The 18,483-nt window shown below is 37.9% G+C and overlaps 6 protein-coding genes and 2 long non-coding RNA genes across 8 annotated transcripts; 3 read left to right on the forward strand and 5 right to left on the reverse strand.

Moving 5' to 3' along the window:
• Nucleotides 1-5: 5 nt before the first annotated feature.
• Nucleotides 6-1,470, reverse strand: LOC145695625 (malignant T-cell-amplified sequence 1-like). The gene is made up of 5 exons (XM_081772625.1): nt 1,318-1,470; nt 811-1,024; nt 526-629; nt 371-452; nt 6-323 (listed from the first exon to the last, which is right to left on the reverse strand). Exons 1-5 carry the CDS (start codon nt 1,399-1,401, stop codon nt 259-261), a joined length of 549 nt encoding a protein of 182 aa, XP_081628751.1. The 5' UTR covers nt 1,402-1,470; the 3' UTR covers nt 6-258.
• Nucleotides 1,471-2,860: 1,390 nt separating this feature from the next.
• LOC145712148 (uncharacterized) lies at nt 2,861-4,274 on the forward strand. The gene is made up of 4 exons (XM_081789836.1): nt 2,861-3,204; nt 3,342-3,944; nt 4,002-4,197; nt 4,248-4,274. The coding sequence occupies exons 1-4, from the start codon at nt 2,861-2,863 to the stop codon at nt 4,272-4,274; spliced, it is 1,170 nt and encodes a 389-aa protein (XP_081645962.1).
• Nucleotides 4,275-4,393: 119 nt separating this feature from the next.
• On the reverse strand, nt 4,394-5,221 carry LOC145702668 (uncharacterized). The gene is made up of 4 exons (XM_081779927.1): nt 5,148-5,221; nt 4,918-5,107; nt 4,579-4,838; nt 4,394-4,533 (listed from the first exon to the last, which is right to left on the reverse strand). The coding sequence occupies exons 1-4, from the start codon at nt 5,218-5,220 to the stop codon at nt 4,427-4,429; spliced, it is 630 nt and encodes a 209-aa protein (XP_081636053.1). The 5' UTR covers nt 5,221; the 3' UTR covers nt 4,394-4,426.
• A 252-nt stretch (nt 5,222-5,473) lies between these two features.
• LOC145695404 (uncharacterized) lies at nt 5,474-6,040 on the reverse strand. The gene is made up of 4 exons (XR_014133718.1): nt 5,977-6,040; nt 5,766-5,831; nt 5,633-5,723; nt 5,474-5,590 (listed from the first exon to the last, which is right to left on the reverse strand). It is a non-coding gene; the product is annotated as an uncharacterized LOC145695404 (long non-coding RNA).
• A 2,812-nt stretch (nt 6,041-8,852) lies between these two features.
• On the forward strand, nt 8,853-14,908 carry LOC145712149 (uncharacterized). The gene is made up of 6 exons (XM_081789837.1): nt 8,853-9,042; nt 12,689-13,209; nt 13,403-13,465; nt 13,726-14,185; nt 14,243-14,496; nt 14,769-14,908. The coding sequence occupies exons 1-6, from the start codon at nt 9,029-9,031 to the stop codon at nt 14,906-14,908; spliced, it is 1,452 nt and encodes a 483-aa protein (XP_081645963.1). The 5' UTR covers nt 8,853-9,028.
• On the reverse strand, nt 8,950-12,109 carry LOC145696925 (uncharacterized). The gene is made up of 5 exons (XM_081774044.1): nt 11,998-12,109; nt 10,754-10,859; nt 9,717-9,792; nt 9,593-9,667; nt 8,950-9,539 (listed from the first exon to the last, which is right to left on the reverse strand). The coding sequence occupies exons 1-5, from the start codon at nt 12,036-12,038 to the stop codon at nt 9,481-9,483; spliced, it is 357 nt and encodes a 118-aa protein (XP_081630170.1). The 5' UTR covers nt 12,039-12,109; the 3' UTR covers nt 8,950-9,480.
• A 1,222-nt stretch (nt 14,909-16,130) lies between the features above and the next one.
• Nucleotides 16,131-18,438, forward strand: LOC145712151 (uncharacterized). Its single transcript, XM_081789838.1, has 4 exons — nt 16,131-16,248; nt 16,654-16,755; nt 16,803-17,110; nt 18,229-18,438. Exons 1-4 carry the CDS (start codon nt 16,170-16,172, stop codon nt 18,436-18,438), a joined length of 699 nt encoding a protein of 232 aa, XP_081645964.1. The 5' UTR covers nt 16,131-16,169.
• On the reverse strand, nt 17,326-17,823 carry LOC145695301 (uncharacterized). The gene is made up of 3 exons (XR_014133687.1): nt 17,688-17,823; nt 17,537-17,638; nt 17,326-17,488 (listed from the first exon to the last, which is right to left on the reverse strand). It is a non-coding gene; the product is annotated as an uncharacterized LOC145695301 (long non-coding RNA).
• Nucleotides 18,439-18,483: the final 45 nt, after the last annotated feature.

An 18,483-nucleotide genomic window follows, 5' to 3' on the forward strand; every position in this document is an offset into this window, starting at 1 on the left:
GAAAGTAACCGTATAAGGGAGTGTTTGTAATTTCAGTACATAAGCACAGTACAAGCACAAATAAAAATTGTAACTATCAGAATAGAACTTTGAGTTTGACAGTTGTTTGCAGCAAGATTCAGCGAATAACTAGTTTGAATTGCTGATAAAGGTGCAGAAGTGGTAGATAATTTTCCTAGATATGTTTTGACATTTTAAGATACCGGAACTTTGATTTGCTGAAGTTCAACAGTAACTGAAGAACAGAAGAGATTCAATCTATTTAACATGCTTCCAGTGCCATAAACCATCATTTAGGCAGTGATTCACAGCGATTCCGACACCTAAAGAATGATAAATAAACCCGAGTTTGCTTCAGCTTAAAATTCACCTTTGTTAACATCTTTAATCTCTTTGGGAGTCATTGCCATCGTGCCGACGGCGATCGCCAGCTCTTTTCCTTCACAATGGACCTACAAAATCGCCTCAATTATATGTCAAATTACAGTCGTTCTGCAAATGCTTAGCCTCGTTATTGTTTTCTACCTGAACTCCAGCTCCTTTTTCTGTTTCCATATCGAGAAAAGCTCCCTTTGAAGTGAGACCGGGACACATAATGTCGGCTCCGCTCAGAATAAATTTAATCGCACCCTGGGGAGAGGATTTTCAATTTTAAACTCAGACTGTATGATCAATTGCCAATTGGCAATCGCCTATTGAGAATCGGAGGCTAAAAGACAAACTTGAACTTGAAGCAAGCCTTTTACTCTAGAAAACTATTTTAAACCAGGATTTTCTACCCATTTTAAGATGAAATTTATAATCCTCGTTCCTCATCAACTTGCTGAATCGGCAGCAGGAATGGATACTTGTGCAGCAATCGAATATTCGGCAGCCATTGGGAATCCCGACATTTGAAGAAAATCGGCTCGTGATCGACAACTAGAACTTCCACTTTTTCGTGCGTTTTCGCCAAACGTGCTGGTTCTTTCTTCGGCCAAATTTCGGTGAAATAAGGTTCGAATGTCGGGTAGGTATCAATTATCTGAAACAAAAAATGTAAAGAATAGAAAATGATGGAATAAAAATCGATTCTGACTTAATTTGTTTTCCACGAGAAGTCGATAAAATGACAGAATTGATTGTTTTTCCTACAGATGTCTGCGAAAAACGTCGGTGAATACCAATTTGGACTGATAATTCAAGGAAAAAACGGTCAATTCTCAGTGAATGTCGGTCATTTATGAAATTATGTTTAAAAGTAAGCGTCGTTCCCGTTTTACAAACAGGAAACTTTTGGCATAATAATTCTTTTTGTTCGTTGAAAAGATTAAGTACCTGATTCCTGATATTCTTCTGCACAGAACTCTTCAACTGGGTCACCGTGGAAACCGATTCCTTCTCATCAAACTTCCGAAACATTCTGTCAAACAAATAAATCAATATAAGCAAATTAAAAAAAACAAAATACACGATGAAAGACGTCGTATCAAGCGGTCTTCTAGAGCTGAATCTCTTTGTCAGTAAAAATACTGGAATTTCCAACTTCCCACCCTGCAAACTAAAAATCTCTCCCCCTCTTGAACCAATCAGCGCTCGTTTCGCTGGAAAGAAAATCGAAGAAAATCAGTTTTTTGATGTTTATTTTATTTCGCTTTCAAATTTGGCGAGATTTGAGAAGCAGATTGGACTGTTTTTGCTTGTAGAAATTTCAGTTGGAGGATTTTGTCTTCCAAGGCGGGCGGAGGAGCTCAGGCGAAGGAAGACAGGGACGTTGAAGGAAGAATCGGGAAGTTTTACGGCGACGATTTTAAAATGTCAAAGTCTAAACTGGCGCGACGGGAGGCGGTCGTAGAATCTGAAAAGTGTCTGATAGCCAAGAAAAAATCAAAAATTGGAACGATCTTTAGAATCGCTGTGCTCTTCAGGGTTCAGTCTCATTTTACTATTTAATACTGTATCAGTGATATAGTATCAGTAATACTTTATCATTTAAGGGAATAGTAGAATACCTCGACAAAAAGTTTCAACCCATTTATATCTGAAAAATGCCATCTAGTGACTGCAACCTGAAATTCTTTGGACCATAAAATCCACAAACAGGAAATTTCTTCGCATGAAAAAACATCGTTTCAGATGAACAAACCTTTGTTGCAGTAAATAAGCGCGATGCAAATGCCAGCAAGGAACATGATTCCCATCTGAAATGTTAAATTTAGTCAAGAGCTTTACTGAAATTCGGTATTTTGCCGGAGATATGTCGCTCTTCTATGTCTTCATGATTGAGATTTGCGTTGACTTACCACTGAGAAAATGACAGTAAGACTAACGTAGCGGTGGAATTCGTCGTCGTTGAAGTTGCTGTCCTGCATCTTGCAATGAATCGCCTTTTCAGTTGAGTCCTGTTGTTTCTTCTTCGGGAAAATCTCTACAGAAAATCTTATCCTTTGACGTAGAAAGAGGTAAAACGCTTCAGTTGGGCATTATACATGCATGCAGTGCAGTCCGGCCTCATTGTTCAACTCCATCGTTTTGATTAATTCGTCGTTAACTGATCGACGAGCCGAATGAAATATATCCGCGATCGATTCCAAATACATCTTTTTGACATTCTTTTAATTAACTTCTAAGCTTGCCATGTTAACTCGTCATTTTGAAACGTTCATGTTATTGATATAATGATGCTTTTTATGATCTCGTATCCAAATTCGGTTGATCAAACTAAACTCTAAAAGCACAAGGGAGTTCTGAAGCATAAGCTCCTTCGCCTTGTTTTTTCTTGAATTCAATAAAAGGGAAAAGTCGTGTTTTTCTTGATTTATCCGGCTTCAAAATAATTAAAGCTTAATTAAGACTATTTTTGATGAAAAACTTTGAAAAAATGGCAGATTCTTGCGGAAATTGTCAACTCAAGAAAGAGAGTTACCAAAAAGAGCTGGATGAAGAAATGCGAAAGCTTGTTACATTCAGAGGACATGGATGTGGAGTGAAACCAGGAGTTAAGGCTAACATTCAGGAAAATATTGCCTGCGAAGACCCATTCACCGAAGAAGAACTTGTGACTGTCATCAAACTCATGCTGGTTGGAGCGAGAAAAGTTCATTTTACTGTTCGATCCGACATTTCTGTTACCTTCAATGGCGTCACGATTGAAACCAAAATTGAACGGAAATACTTTGCTCGAACTACAGCATCGATACTGATCTCTACTCCAGATAGAAGTGGGTAGTATGACCTCAAAATTCGGCCAAGTATAATTTGATTTTTTTATTTTTCCTAACCCTACTCCTAACCCGGGGGCTTCCCCCCCGGGACCCCGCTAGGTAAAAGTACGCAGTTCCTAGCACTAAGGCCTAACCTAGGGGGCTTCGCCCCCTTGGAACCCCCCCTAACACTAACCTAAAATGGGGGTGGCCGAATTTTGAGATCAAACTACGTAGTAGTGAGCAAGTAGTGTACATCGCGACAAGTGAGCAAGACGATCTCAAGAAAATTTCCGAGTTGGGAAACGAAGAAATGACTTTCGTTTTGCGAAAAAAGATGGAAACAATAACATGGGCTATTCACCTTCCTGATGGTTTGAGTACTTCGAACTTCTTGGAGAAAATTTGTGATCCTTGTGCGACTTGTAACACAAACAAAAACGAGATTCGAGACTGGTTCTATCTTGAAATGAAGAAAATGATCACTTTCCGTGGTCATGGCAGTCTTTACAACAGCGGAAACAACCGTTATCACAACAGTCACAATTTCAACCGCATCGGCCGTTTCAACAGTAAAATTGGTCTTGAAGATGATTCTATTGAGTGGGAAGCATTCGAAGATGATGAAATACTGACCTTGCTGAAATTGATCGGTTTTGGAATAACAAAATTCAATTTCACCATAAAAAGTGATTCGGAAATAGATGTTGAATATGAAGGATACCAATTGAAAACACAATTCATGAAACTCATGAGAGACAGGTAAGTCAAATATAAACACGATATAAGTTGCGTAAAATAATCAACACTTTCATCAAGTGGTTATGAGTTGAAGCTTACGCTCAAGTTTCCTGAAGATTCACAAAAACGAGAATTCACTGCACGTCTACTCGATTATAAGACTCACTGGCTGCTCTCTTCGATGATGGAGGAATCAACTGCAACTGTCTGGAGGATGAATGACCCACGAAAAATAACCTGGAGCTGCACCATCCATTCAGACGATTCAGACGAGGTAGGATGGTTGACACTTATTAATTTCATCTAGTTTTAAAATATTTTCAGAACGCGGAAAACATGATTATGCATTGATGACAAATTTTGTCAAGAAAAGGTACGACTTTTTACTTTAAATAACTTTAAATAACTTATTTTCAAACAAAATTTTAAGCTGTGGCTCATACGAAAATTCTGACACACTGGAATTACAATCATGTCATTTTTCATTGAAATAAAAACAAAAATTAATACAAACAACAATTTGTCGAATCATTTTTCCTCAAATCTTCTTTTGGCACGACAGTATCTTTAGTATCTGATGGCTTTTCTTTTTGCGTTGCGATTTGATTTGCTGAAATAGATTTTTCCTACTAAATCTATCTGTTTCATTTCTTACCAAAGCTCATGAAAACTTCCACAACATTTATTTTCTCCTTCGCCGACGTTTCAATAAATTCCAACTCGTGCACTTCTGCTAATTCCTTTCCTTCTTCGGCCGAGACTTGTCTCTCTTCCTCCAAATCAATTTTGTTTCCAACAAGATAAACAATGATGTCCTTGGGCGCTTTTTCTTTCAGCTCTTGAATCCATCTTTCAGCTCGGACATACGACTCTCGTTTAGTTACATCGTAGACGACAAGCGCCCCGGATGCTTGCCTAAAAATCAGTTTTGAATTTGTTCTCTCTTTCTGCGTTCAGCTGAAAGGAATTTGAAAGGTGCGAATAAGTAATTTACCTGTAATACATTGGCGCGAGGGAAGCGTATCTCTCCGCGCCCGCTGTATCCCAAATGTCCAGCCTGATTCTAGCCTCGTCTAAGTCAAGTGTTTTTGTTAAAAAAGCTGCTCCAATTGTCGCTTCATAATTTTGAAAGTCTCTTCCGCGAAATCGCTCGACAAGGGACGTTTTCCCCGTGCTCGATTCTCCTTTTTAATTAATTTTTATTTATCGATCATTTCTCTTTACCTATGAGTACCAATTTTGCCAATTTTGAAGGCTTATTAGCTGTAAAACGAATACTTGCTCTATTGTCGCTCATGTCGTGGTGAAGCGTAACTGAGCTTCATTTTTTGTTGTCCTAAGAGTGAATTACTCAGAGTAAACAAAATGCATTCATCAAAAAAGGAAAGTTGTTATTCATTGAGTTAATATTTGGAAACGCGTTAATTTTACGATGTTTAAATCGCTCGTCTTTATGTTTTTTATGCACCGTCTGAACGTTATAACTTATGCAAGTTCAAGAAAAACTTAATTGAACTTTTCTTCGAGGAAAAAGATGGAATCAAATGAGGGGATAATTTATTTTCTGATCAAGAAACGAGGAACATTCTGGTTGACTAGCAAGAAAGTCCATGTAATTACACAAGAACGCTCTGTATCGATCGTTTTCCAGCGCTAGAATGATTGATCTGATAAATAAGAATTGAAATTTTTCATTTATTTTATCTCACCTGGTACATCTTCGAATTCCCATGTTGTTGGTTGATCGACTGATCTTTTGGCATTGAATTTTCGTAGATCGGGAAAGTTATTGCTCAAAAACTAAATGACAATTTGCAGCGCTCTGAATTAATTTTCTCATACTTTTCCTAGTCTTGAATGATGAGAGGCGTCGTAATATCCATCATTTGGATATCCATCCATTTGGTACTAAAAGTTAATAGTAAGGGTGTTTATTAGTTATGTGACATATGGTCATGGTAAGAGTTCGTTCGGGTAAGGGTTAAGGAGCTAGAGTTGGCTCGAAAAATGCTTTTTTATAAAAAAGAGTACGTCCGCTATTTTTTATTCTTACCCGACCAGTCAGTCCAACTAGCGGCAATACATTACCGGTTACAATTTCCAAAATTAAAATATAAAAGAACCTCATTCTTTCACTCTAAATGAGAAAAACGCAACTTATAAGCGAGAAATGTGATGAAATGCATAAATATCTAATTGCCACTTTGACAGATTCATCAGACATGCACGTCAGGGAAATAGGAGGAATTGTCGGTTTTTCAGAATTTTTATGCTCGTAATAAATAGTTAAATTAACTGGGAATATTTGATGATTTGTTCCTTTTTTCTTCTTTATCATTTTTTATTGGAGGGGGCCCGTCAAATCAATTATTAGGAACTCTTCTTTGCTTTTTTGCAAATTAATAAACTTGAATAATCGAGACTTGAGTAATTTATTTGCATACGTCTACCACATCATGTTATCACTTTGATGGCTTGGCGTGTTCTGGTGGAGAATTCTGTAACAAATTGGATGGCCCGTTCGGAAACACCACCGCAGCACAGGAAGCGAGATATATCTCCCTAGACGCAAATTTATTCTATTTTAGAAATAACAGCTTATCTTCGAAGAAGAACGAAATTATCAAAATTTGAGAAATAAAAAATCTCATTAAACTTTTAAGGCAGATACCGTTTATATTCTTTCCTCTGTTATCCTTGGCAAGCGTCCCGAACTCTTCCTTGACGGATTTCATATCATCCGCTGCACCTTAATAAAATCGTTTAAGCCAGTACAGTTGTAGTTTGATAAGAGTTTCATCCCCGCAAAATGGATTTACACGGTTGGATTGAACGTGTAGTTTTACTCAAAAAATGCGCCACGTTCTGCAAAGTAAAACTCGGGCCCCGAAGGACCACAGTGTAATCTTGCTTGTTCATTTTAGCTTTTGCGTCGACCGCCAGTGCATAAATTTGCAAGGGCTCAGTTCCTCCGTCTCAAATACAACATTTGCATAATCGAACATACAAGTAAAAAAATCACAAGAAAACAATGCTCAGTTTTCAGCTTATCTTTACAATTTTGTTCGATCTTTAAATATTTGTTCTGAAGAAGAGATAATTCTTTTGCTGCAGTCAAAATTTGTTTTAAAATAAAAATGAGTGACGAAGTCGAGAAAATTTTGGAAAACTTAAAAATTTCTGCATATAAAAGGTAGACTAAGAATTGAAAAGAATAAAGAACCTGTCTTAGAGTTGATAAAGATTTGGCCGAGAAAAGGAAAATGCTTAATTCGATTGTCCTTGAGAAACAAAACATAACTGATGAAATAAATCAGCATAAACGGAATGTCAGTGATATCGACGGGATGATAGAATTTCACAAGGAACTGCAACTGATGTACCAACGAAAGAATGAGCTCTTTCGTAGAAACGAAAAGCTATTTCGCGGACTGTCAGATAGTCCTGCATCCGAAACTTATAATCCGGCAAGGATAGCAGTCTTAATTAATCAGAAAGTAGTGGAAAACAAATTTATCAAGGAGCTTCAGGAAAAACTCAAAACACTAGAAAATTCTTTGGTTGAACGATCAGCAAGTTTGACCGACACAATCGACGATGATCTCATTCCGAAGTGTGAAATTTGTTTAGAGCTTTATGATCAAAAACTTCATTGGCAATCCTGCATTACTGTCTGTGGACACCAGTTTGGAAAATCATGTCTCGAAAGAATTCTTCAAATAAGAAGTCGCTGCCCAAAATGCAACAAAATATTTAATGCTGAGCAAATTCTAACTCTATTCTGAGCGTACATACTGTATCTAACGAAACATGTACCTACTATCTTCCGCGTATCATATTGTATTGTATGCTGCATAATATACAGTTATCATATGTTGAAGAACGTGAATAAAAAAGGTGCAGTTTTAACATATTAACGTCTATTCGTCGTATTTGTCTCCGAGTCAAATTAAATTGAGGAGACCGCTGTGTTAATAAAATAGTAAAAAGGGAAACACAAACATGGCTGCATGGTCTTATGAGAGACCTTCTTTACCTGTCTGTATTCAAATGAAAACATCTTGAAACGTAGTAAAACTTGACTTTTAGAGCTCTTTTCTCAAAGATGAGCTGAAAGAAGAGTTTGTGAAAATATACAGTGTGGCCTAAATTCGGATTCGAAAGCACCCTCAAAAATGCTCATTTGGGAAGAAAAGCTAAACAAGGACATTCTCCTCGTGCCATGAGAAAGCACGTTGCAACCTCTTAGATACCGTTTCTGTTTTCGAACAAACAGAAGTTCAAAACAAAAGTGCTCCCGCCGGCTAGGCGACAGTGATTACCCCGACCATAAAGAAACGGTTACGGTAACGATTATGGTGATTTGGGGCCACGAAAAGTACTAATGCGCGAGTCAGCCCATAATTCTCTGTTCATAACCGATGCACCAAATCGTTGCCCAAAAACGTCGTCCTCGCATCGTTTTTTCTTGAATTATTAGCGAAGTTAAAACTTACCGAGACTGCAGATGACCGAAAAAATGTAAAAGATCTTCCAGGAAATCCTCATTTTGGTGAAACAAGTGGAACTTATTTCGCACTTTCCTCGTTTTACACTGTGCTCGATCATATGGAAAGATGCCCATTATATCGCCCGTTGACGGTTAAATCGTCTCATCCAGGATCGTTGGGGCTTGAATTCCATAATTTGCATCATGATGCAATAGGCTTGCCTAAAAACTTCCAGACAATTTAACTAAAAGCTGCTTTGTCTCAACAGTCGAGGCTTTAAGACGATTTTATTATTGAAATAATACTTTTCAAATATTATTAAAGAAAGAAGATTCGAGGATCCCAACGCGCAAAATTTAATGCGGCGCGCGATCGATGGCGCTCCTGAGCAAGAGCTCGAAAATCATGATGAGTTCTGCGCCGATTATCGACGGGATTTTAACAGGGCGATCCAAAACCCAAGATACGAATAAAATTTGAAATACAATTTTTAACGTTTTGGAAGCTTTTTCTTTGTAAATCGAGAGATATATTTGCAGATTTTGTAGCTGACTGGAAATATAATCGTGAGACTTTTGCGCGAAGAAGATTCTTGAGAAGATTTTTGGAAACACAATGAATTGGAAAAGGTAATTATGGTTTATATTTACTTTTTTATTATGCATTTGGTATTAAACTTTGTTATTAAAGAAAATGACTGTATAATTAGCAGAGTATTTTAGTTAGTATAAAGAATACACTATATTAAAAAGTTATAAATAAATTATAATTAAAATAATAACGAATTAGGCAGAATTGATGCTATTCGGCTACATTTCCTGACTTTTCATGATTGAAACTAATCATACAATTTAAATTTTTGAAAATATATAACTGTATTTAAATAAATATTCTTATGGTCGTTTCAAATTTGTTTTATTGTGCAAGTAATACTAAGTATACTTGCCAAGTATGGTTAGAAAAAAAGATTGAATTTACGAGCAAAAGTTTTAGAACACCATATTTATGTTACGGTTTTTTTGATAATCAAAAGATACACAAGAGACACAGAATCTGGTGCAAAAAATCTACTTCGGAGAATTTCGTCGAGCTAGATAAATTTCGTGTTGAGCTCTGGCTCGCGCAGCTGAAGTATTTTTTATAAATAATTTATTAAATCAATAATCCAATCTGTCTTACCGGAATACATTCCGTCAGTCCCAAGCGGTAGTGAATCTTTTGAGCAATTCATTGCACCGCTTCGTTCACCCAGGGCTTCAAAGATTTTAGGAATCATTTTCTTGTGAATTTATTTGCGACTTACAGTGACTTTTGAATTTGGTGATGGAGGCTTTTATCGGATTGTGGCTCGCTGGTCTGTCAAATTTGCTCATTGGAATCTGAATTCATTGTTTACTTAGTGATGATTTCAAAAAAAATTTCGCGGGCCTGGAAATCGTCAAAAAACTTCTTGTCTCGTTTTGAAGAGCTCGTCGAGACGAGTCGAATGATTTATAAAACTCCAGATAGTTTTAAGATTTTCCGCCAAAAAAAGTGATAAGAAGGTGTCTTATCAAAAATTTTCTGACCGGCGCCGTTTTTGTTCTAGAAAAGCTGAGGTGATGCTTGACCCCGGAAAATGATCCTCATGGTCTGGTCTATTCCGGCAAAAAATTTCAGCTCGTCCTTACATATCCTGCTGTGCTTATCAGCGAAAAATCAAAAAAATAGTGCATTTTGTTGTCGCTGCACGTTCCTAGTTTCCGGCCGATTCATAGTCCCATTTTCCTCGGAAAATGAAATTTAACGATAAACTCGGCTGGGTAAATGATGACGAGCTGAAATTTTTTGCCGGAATAGACCAGACCATGAGGATCATTTTCCGGGGTCAAGCATCACCTCAGCTTTTCTAGAACAAAAACGGCGCCGGTCAGAAAATTTTTGATAAGACACCTTCTTATCACTTTTTTTGGCGGAAAATCTTAAAACTATCTGGAGTTTTATATATCATTCGACTCGTCTCGACGAGCTCTTCAAAACTAGTCAAGAAGTTTTTTGACGATTTCCGGGCCCGCGAAAATTTTTTTTTAAATCATCAGTACTTTGCAACGGTTAAATCGCGTCTCACAAGATTTCACATTAACCGCTCGGTATATGTTTACGGAATGTTTATAGAAATTATATAGTTCCCCGTGAACGTCTCTTAGACGCTGTAATTTCTTGTTTTCGGGGGCAAACTCGTGTATCAACAGAGCAAAACCTTCATACCAGACCACAGCGTTGTGGCCACCACGTTTATACAAGGGATTTATAATTAGCGTTTTCCGTATTCAAGTTCGCTTTAAATTTTTGTGAACTTACCGCACCGTAAGAGCCATTTGACGTTCTGTAGAGAGGGTTCTGAGGTTTTTTCTGATCTTTTGGGATTGATGCGATTCCTTCGACTTTGGGAAGAACATCGTGTTTTCTGAACAAAATTAAAACTATTAGTTTTTACTAGTTAAGGGACCTGGGCGAGCAGCGCTGAGCCAAACTTCACGCGCTCGCCGTTCTTCTTAGAAATAAGATTTTTTGAAATTTCTTTTTGTAAATTATATCTCCAAATCTTCAGCTTTCTTTTCCGATTCTTAGTTTTTCTCTATCATTCTTGGTTGATGAGCTAGCGAGAAAATGAGAAGCTTAACTTCAAAAGGCATCAAGACTTGCAGACTAAATTTTTTCTTCATGAAACTAGCACCATTGAAAAGAGCGTTAAATTCTGAACAGATCCCACTCCATCAGCTAAACTAAGTCCGTACTTATTGGCGTGTAAGGCCAGATTAAGAAAATTACTTAGCGCGCGCAGCTGGTCGCGGCGCGGCTGGACGCTCCGATTTAGCTATTTTGGGCTTCCTGGACATGATTCCCGCTGCGCGGGCGCTAAGTTATCTTGTTTATCTGGCCTCTATCTCCAGTATGTACAGATTTAGTTTAGCTGATGGAGTGGGATCTGTTCAGAATTTAACGCTCTTTTCAATGGTGCTAGTTTCATGAAGAAAAAATTTAGTCTGCAAGTCTTGATGCCTTTTGAAGTTAAGCTTCTCATTTTCTCGCTAGCTCATCAACCAAGAATGATAGAGAAAAACTAAGAATCGGAAAAGAAAGCTGAAGATTTGGAGATATAATTTACAAAAAGAAATTTAATAAAATCTTATTTCTAAGAAGAACGGCGAGCGCGTGAAGTTTGGCTCAGCGCTGCTCGCCCAGGTCCCTTAAACTCAACCTATTTTTCTTGTATTTTTGAAAACTCGTTATAATCCTGGATATTGGAATACACATATTGAAAGGCATGGGTTTATTCTATCGAACAAACTAATCGATTTAAAAAATTCTGACGATAATGATAAAGCAAAACTAATGGTTTTTAGCTTCTAATATTTTTCATTGCACATTCTTTAGTTGACGTGAATCTCGAAAATTCCCGTGAACCCAAGTCGAGAAAAAATGCATGTTTTGGAGGTTAATTTTTGGGCTGGCGAATTTGAAGAATGTAGACATTTTTCACTAGAGCTCGATAAACAATTTAGTCGGAGAAAATTTTCCATCTTTATCTGACTGTACTGTACCTGTAAGGGTAGTCTGTTGATTCAAATTTATCCACGACCATTTTTATTATTATCTTCTCTCAGAAAGTTATATAGAATTTTTTTCTGAAATCGTGGCTATCGTTGAGCTACAGTCACCATAGCAACGGGATAACCATAGCTTCAAATATTTGAATTTACAAAGAAAGTGATACTACTAAATTACTTTCCATCGATTGTTTATCTGCTGATTATAGTTGGGAGGAAACGTGATTGTTGAAATGACCGGAAACTTGTTGAAATTGGCTGATAAACAAATGAGCTCCCGAGTTTATAAACATAAACTGGCCTTAGAAACACATAAGCGCAATTTTTCGCGAGTTGGACATAATTTGATTTTAATCCTGCATTTTACGCATTCCAATGGAAACTTTTCTCGTTCAAGATTCAAATTTTCCAAAACTGAAAAAATATTTATCAAATCAGTAAATTTATTGCACGAACCACCGGGTCTGAGGCTTCATTTCATCAAATTTCACAAATGGAGTAATTTCATACATGGAGGTGGCCACTAGAACAACCGTGTAATCACTAAAAAAGTGCTGTTTTTAAAGGAAAATGCTTCATCTTAAAATTCATAAAAATTGAAATTTGGGGGTGCTGCTCCCGATTGGATCTTCTATTATCGAGCCTCTTATCTACTGCAGCAGATGTCCTAAAATCATTTTTTCAGAAAACTGCTTCTTTTAACACTGAGTACAGGAATATGCACTCAGGGTGAAGCAGCCAAGGGCAAGTTCCGCTACAACATCCGGAAAGAAGCGTACCTGGATAAAAACTCCAAAAAGCAAAAAACCCTTGAAGCTCGTCTTCCAACCCTCCCACCGCCAACAGAAGCGACAAACGAAGACGATTACGACGAAGGAGAAAATCTTATTGGTCTTCGAGCTGGGCCAGCACTCAACTTTGATTTTTCAAACTTTGCCAAAAAGAGCCGCGGCGGAAACTCGTGTAAGCCCCTGACCGAGTTTTTGAACGACAACGAAGCCTACTCGTCTCTGTCGAAATACGGCATCGTCACCAGTTGCAGCAGACAACAGTACAAAAACTCCAACTGCTTTTTGAAGTGCCAAAAGGGTTTCGAGCTCGAACTTGGCTTGGCGAAAAAACCGGTGACGACCTGTCGATGCAGAAAACGACGCGCGTCTGGTGACCCGTGCAACTGGGATGGATTGAAAGAGCTTTCTTGCAAACGTGAGTTTTTCAGCTTTTCAAAGCTTCTTGAATATTTTCCTTATCGAAAGAGGAACAGTACGTACTGTATCCTTATGAACTTGAGATTCTGAAGGACCCGTTTTTGCCCGAAAACGTTGTTGACACTCTTTATCAAATCTAAAAATAGTATTTTTCGGAACTCAAGGAAATACTTATTCTTACTTATCTTAAGCGGTCATCGAAACACGGTCCTCATGCAGACCTCCCGCTGTCACTGGAACCATGAATATTCTAGGTAAGCTGCCCCTTTTAATAAATGCAGAAATTATACAAAAGATGAACTCGGACCACCCATCTTCTCGGACGATTATTTGCGGTAATTCTAGGATCAACTTAAAATTTGGCCCATCAATTTGGAGCTTTAATTTGAGTGTACTCATTTCCCTAAATACGTCGTTCTCCGAGTTCAAGTTGATGAATTTGAAGCTCCTTATTTTCTGAATGATTTTTTCCGGTTTTCAAAGTCGAAAATTCACTGCTCAATAAAAATTCTAGACCGCTGGCAAGACGGGATTATGACTTTCATCGATATCGCCACAAAAGAAAAGCAAAACCTTACCGACTGGACACTCTTGATCGAATGGAACAAGCCCGTAAAGTCGAAACGAACGTTTCTCTGGAATGCAAACGTTGAAAAAATCTCCAAGGACTTGACCCTTTGGACCGTCGCCAATAAAAAAGGAGCGCCGCCCTCGATTAACGGAGTGAAATTTGGAATGGTCGTTGATAATTTGGAGAAACGGGACTACGGAACTGACGAATTGAAGGCAAACATCTTCCTTTGGAACTTTTACAACGAAGAGGCTGCCTGTTGGTCGCTCTCAGAAGACAGTATTTTAGCACGATCAGCAGTGAAAGAGCAATCGACTGTGTCTGAATTGGAACCGGTTTCTGGGGAAAGAACTTGCTTCATGGGAAAATATGTCAACACAAATATCTGGAAACATCATCATAGGTAACTTTCAAATCATTATTCTCCAATATCAAATCATTCGTGATTCAATTTATTAAGTCAATATCGAGTGCACGCTTCATTAGAATTCGATCTTACAGACCCTCTTGGAGAATGGGAAGTGGAACTGGTCTTTGCGGAGGGAAAGAAGATGCTTGTATTAGAAACACCCCAGCTGACCAAAAAAGACAAGTCGACTGACGGGCGTTACTGGAGTTTTAAAGCAAGAGCTTTCAACGATGTCCTAGTTTCCAGGAATTTAAAGTTTTTCATGTCTGGCGCGATGTGGCGGTCTGCTCCTGCTCCCAATGCAGGTTTGAATAAAAACAGTTGATAACCGCGGAAATCTTCGCCTGAAACGCAGCTTATACTTAACTTTGTCCGAAATCCGGAAAACGTTTGATTTTTTTACTCTGAAAATTGAACGGAAACGCACCGTGTCCGGAAATAAATCTACAGACAGGGGCATTTACTGTATAAGCCACATCATTTTTGAAATAATCTTATATGGTATTTTAATGCCATCTTGTCTGTAGAACAAACCGACGCAGTTTTGCGAAAACCGATATCTGACTTAAATAAATAGGTGTGGACGAATATGAACCAGATTTGGTATCGGATCCTTCAGGAGAAGTGCGCATTTGTGGAGTTAAAGCTCCATGGGCGCATATTCAGCAGCGAAGCCAAATCTTCAGGAATTTGTTGAAACTATGTTTACATTTCTAGCTTACAAATAAGCACCCTATTTCCTTAGATAGGCATCAAGATTGGGGCTCAACTCGTTAGATTCCAGAATCAGCGTAAGGCTAATTGATTTTTAGAGCATTTCTTACCGCAATTTTGAAAATATTAATAGAGTTGTTAAATAAAATCGACCGCGGCAAATAACTAAACGTGTTTGGCTACGTCTAAACAACAAGTCAACTTTTTTGGAAGCCAGAATTTGACCATCAAAACTCGAAATTTCTATTTGAAAAAAATCAACCCCAACTGTAAATTTGCCTAATTTCGGCTAAATGAATAGAAACTTTTAAGAGATCTTCAAAAAATAGAAGCTTTCAAAGCTCTTTTTGTCTAGCTCAACCTTTTAATTCTTCGCTTGCGTTATCACTTATCTACACTATCTTTTGATCCAGAAATTGCCCGTTGCTCTGTTAGAAAAACTCACCCATCGAAGTCACTTGTAATTACAGAATGAACTGCATCTACAGTGTATATTTAAACATGTATCTAGATATAGTAATACCTGCCGCGATAAGGTCTTGGTCGTATTTTCCTAAGATGGCTTTTCTATTTGGGTTATAAAATCCTTATCAGTGGAGTTACACGTTGCCCGATCTCATCTATCCTCACTTTTAATTATTGCCTCTCGCGAACTTTGGCCGAGGAAATTTTTCTTACCGAAGAAACACTTTAAATACACCTGCCAAAGATGTCATTGGGGGCTGCCGCACCCTCACAAGTGCTTCTAGTCGAGTTCTGAACGTGTTACAAGGTAGTAAGAAAAGCTTCACCGACTGTGGTGAGCATCCTTGATCAATTAAAGTATTCGCTCACGCCCTGAACACGTTTGGCTTGATGAATTTTATACTTGAAGGCTTCAAGTTGTAATTGCCTTAGTCAAGTTTTTTTTGCTCACATAAGATTTTATCGCTTGATTTTCCCTTGAATTCTAGTTGATAATTACAGGGATTTTCTATTGTAAAGCTCAAGATTTAGTAAATTATAGACTAGAGTTTATTGTAAGCCGGATAAATAGGCTATGAACCCCTTTTTATACGAAGTAAGAAAGTGAAAGGTAGCACGAAAAAATGAGCGGTTGTGGTTTTGTTCGGACGACGGGATTACCTCAAAAAGGCTTCTGAGGTTCTATCTTGGAATTTTTGTTTATATATAAAATGGTTTATGCATGTCAGGGGCAACTATTTTCAACCAATGATAAAGTGCTCCGATTTACGAAGGAAAATGCGAAAAGAACAGTAGTGAGATGGTGGAGAGCTACGATTATTTGGAAGAAGAAAGGTGCCAGAACTGGTCGCCAGATTCAATTTTCAAGCAAGATAAAGGTCAGTAGAAGCCCTTGCGTTCTGTCTTTAAGGGTGTCCCCAACGATCGAGGCCGAGACTGTCTAACTCGGTGACTTAAATTTTTCTTCTTATTTAGGAAATTCTGATTCCGATCCTTTTTTCAGATCTTCAATATCTTATCTACTTCTCGAGATATGGCTTTTTCTATGAGCGCGCTAATGCATTAGCCTTCGATAGAAATGCACTGTGAAAATGGCAATTTTGAAATTCTCAATTAAGTGTAGCAAATTATATATCTCCTGAAAGCTTGAAAAATAATAATATTCAAATAGATTTTTCATGTAGAAACTATCCGATTAGTAGAATTATTAACTCAAAGTTGATCCTGTTTCAAAAAAATCGTTGGGGACACCCTTAAAGATGTCTTTAAAGATGTCTTTTTAGATCTGCTACGGCTCTGGAATAAGGGCAAAATGTGCGATCACCAAACTGACACCACCAGTAGATATATTTGCTACTCAATTCTTTACATGGAATCTCAAAAAGGTACTTGATCTAAAACTGCTCCCCTTTGCTCAACTAAGAATTTCTAGCTGGAAAAGAGCTCAACATGGTTCCGTGGAGAGGCCAATCCACGTTGAAAGATGGCTGTGATTTGGTCGATTCGAAGTTTAAAGCGCCGATTCCGGTTGATCTCAGTGGAGGATTCTTTGCAGATGATGGTCACGTGAAAGTGACACAGGTAAATATTCATGTTGTGAACTCTTTAGCTACGATGGTGTCTAACAACTGGAGAAGATTGGAAGAACTTGGAGTGCTAAGGGAAGTCGTAGGATACATCAAACACGCGGCGGAATTCCTCGATCAGGCGCGGTTCGCCGGTGCCAATATGGTCGTACAGGTCAGTTCAAATGCATAAGGGAAACGTGCAGTTGTCAAAATTCAGGTCCTCAGTCGGATGCGGATAAAACCCCAAAACTAGATATTTTTTCGTTTTTTTTCGGTTAACCTGCACAGATTGAGAACGCGTGGGAATATTTTTTGTTACATTTATTGATTCAAAGAACTGAATACTTTATAAGAGACTGTTTTGCACAAATATTTGGCCAGTTTCGATCCAAGAACTGGCTTTTTAGGTGAAATAACGACACTTATTTTGAAAGTAACAATGAATAGCTGTAAGTAGAATGAAAGCTGGCAGAATTTTGACAAAATCGCTAATAAAACATAAAAACACAGTTTACGAGAAAGAAGAGATATTCTGAGCCCCAGCCAGACGCTTAATTGAAAATGATAATAGGTGCGCAAAAAAACTCGATTAACTTACCTACGAGCTCATATTCTTTGGGACCAGATGATATTCTTCAGAAAAACTCCAATTACCATCATTAAGCCAAACAAGAGGACTCTCTTATCGCAGTCGTTCATGCTGAAAAATTTTGAATAGAAATAGATAATCTACTGAATAATTCAGTTACCGAAGATAGATCCTATACAAAATTTTCACTGTCGAACGGAAATTCATCTGAGGAATGCGGTCGAAAAATTGATCTACTTCGTCTTCTAGATTTTCGTTTCGTTCCCTCATGGTTAAAAAGAGTTACCCACATTCACTATCTGAAATATGAAATTTGTTATTTTTTTTCCACACTTGAAAATATAATCTATCTCTTTTTAATAATTCTGCATTTTTATTGCTCTTTATTCTCTTTGCCTTCTAGCAGTGAAATAAGTCTGCGAAATTTAGGCACAGTCGCCCTGCTCTTTTCGCCAAAGCAAAAAACTTCTAATTGGCTAATAATGCCCTCTGGCGCCACTCTTATGTGTTTGTATGGACCATACAGTGTGAGTCATACATTATGTCCCCATGCAGCATTTGAACTAGCTATTTATATTAGATATAATATGGGTCTTCAATGGTGCCTTATTTTATGTGAGGTTGTCAGACTAAAATGCTTAAAGATAAATATCGAAACTTCACTCATAAAAATTCGTTGTTTGGAATAAAAATTCTTTCAGGTTGGAGACGCACGTGTAGACGATCGCTGCTCGGAAGGATCAATCGAAGCTTCCGCGGAGAGGCGAGTGACTTTGGCTTCAGACCGAAAGTATCCAGCCACAGACGCACTCGCCGGAACCGCGGGTGCCCTTTTAGCAGCCGCCAACGCCCTGGATACTGTCGACGAGAGCGATTTTGCTGACCGTTTAAGGAGCGGATTCGAAATTTGAACAGCATATTTATATTCAACATCGCGTTAATTTCTATAATATCTA

This window comes from Oikopleura dioica, chromosome 1, assembly GCF_907165135.1.
Source record: "Oikopleura dioica chromosome 1, OKI2018_I68_1.0, whole genome shotgun sequence".
Taxonomy (NCBI): domain Eukaryota; kingdom Metazoa; phylum Chordata; class Appendicularia; order Copelata; family Oikopleuridae; genus Oikopleura; species Oikopleura dioica.

What these genes read in the sequence shown, in the direction of transcription:
- LOC145712151 (XM_081789838.1), top strand. Translation starts at nt 16,170, where the DNA reads ATGGTGGAGAGCTACGATTATTTGGAAGAAGAAAGGTGCCAGAACTGG. An exon ending in AATTTTCAAGCAAGATAAAG is followed by an intron (nt 16,249 to 16,653) that starts GTCAGTAGAAGC and finishes ATGTCTTTTTAG; the next exon opens with ATCTGCTACGGCTCTGGAAT. An exon ending in GTGCCAATATGGTCGTACAG is followed by an intron (nt 17,111 to 18,228) that starts GTCAGTTCAAAT and finishes AAATTCTTTCAG; the next exon opens with GTTGGAGACGCACGTGTAGA.
- LOC145702668 (XM_081779927.1), bottom strand. Translation starts at nt 5,220, where the DNA reads ATGAGCGACAATAGAGCAAGTATTCGTTTTACAGCTAATAAGCCTTCA. An exon ending in CTCGCGCCAATGTATTACAG is followed by an intron (nt 4,839 to 4,917) that starts GTAAATTACTTA and finishes ACTGATTTTTAG; the next exon opens with GCAAGCATCCGGGGCGCTTG. An exon ending in GGAAGTTTTCATGAGCTTTG is followed by an intron (nt 4,534 to 4,578) that starts GTAAGAAATGAA and finishes AATCTATTTCAG; the next exon opens with CAAATCAAATCGCAACGCAA.
- LOC145712149 (XM_081789837.1), top strand. An exon ending in TGGAACCATGAATATTCTAG is followed by an intron (nt 13,466 to 13,725) that starts GTAAGCTGCCCC and finishes TAAAAATTCTAG; the next exon opens with ACCGCTGGCAAGACGGGATT. An exon ending in TGCTCCTGCTCCCAATGCAG is followed by an intron (nt 14,497 to 14,768) that starts GTTTGAATAAAA and finishes TTAAATAAATAG; the next exon opens with GTGTGGACGAATATGAACCA.
- LOC145712148 (XM_081789836.1), top strand. Translation starts at nt 2,861, where the DNA reads ATGGCAGATTCTTGCGGAAATTGTCAACTCAAGAAAGAGAGTTACCAA. An exon ending in ATGAAACTCATGAGAGACAG is followed by an intron (nt 3,945 to 4,001) that starts GTAAGTCAAATA and finishes ACTTTCATCAAG; the next exon opens with TGGTTATGAGTTGAAGCTTA. An exon ending in ATTCAGACGATTCAGACGAG is followed by an intron (nt 4,198 to 4,247) that starts GTAGGATGGTTG and finishes AAATATTTTCAG; the next exon opens with AACGCGGAAAACATGATTAT.
- LOC145695625 (XM_081772625.1), bottom strand. Translation starts at nt 1,401, where the DNA reads ATGTTTCGGAAGTTTGATGAGAAGGAATCGGTTTCCACGGTGACCCAG. An exon ending in GATTCAGCAAGTTGATGAGG is followed by an intron (nt 630 to 810) that starts AACGAGGATTAT and finishes CCTCTCCCCAGG; the next exon opens with GTGCGATTAAATTTATTCTG. An exon ending in GATTAAAGATGTTAACAAAG is followed by an intron (nt 324 to 370) that starts GTGAATTTTAAG and finishes ATCATTCTTTAG; the next exon opens with GTGTCGGAATCGCTGTGAAT.
- LOC145696925 (XM_081774044.1), bottom strand. Translation starts at nt 12,038, where the DNA reads ATGGTCGTGGATAAATTTGAATCAACAGACTACCCTTACAG. An exon ending in CAAATGGCTCTTACGGTGCG is followed by an intron (nt 9,793 to 10,753) that starts GTAAGTTCACAA and finishes CAATGAATTCAG; the next exon opens with ATTCCAATGAGCAAATTTGA. An exon ending in GACTGACGGAATGTATTCCG is followed by an intron (nt 9,540 to 9,592) that starts GTAAGACAGATT and finishes AAAATACTTCAG; the next exon opens with CTGCGCGAGCCAGAGCTCAA.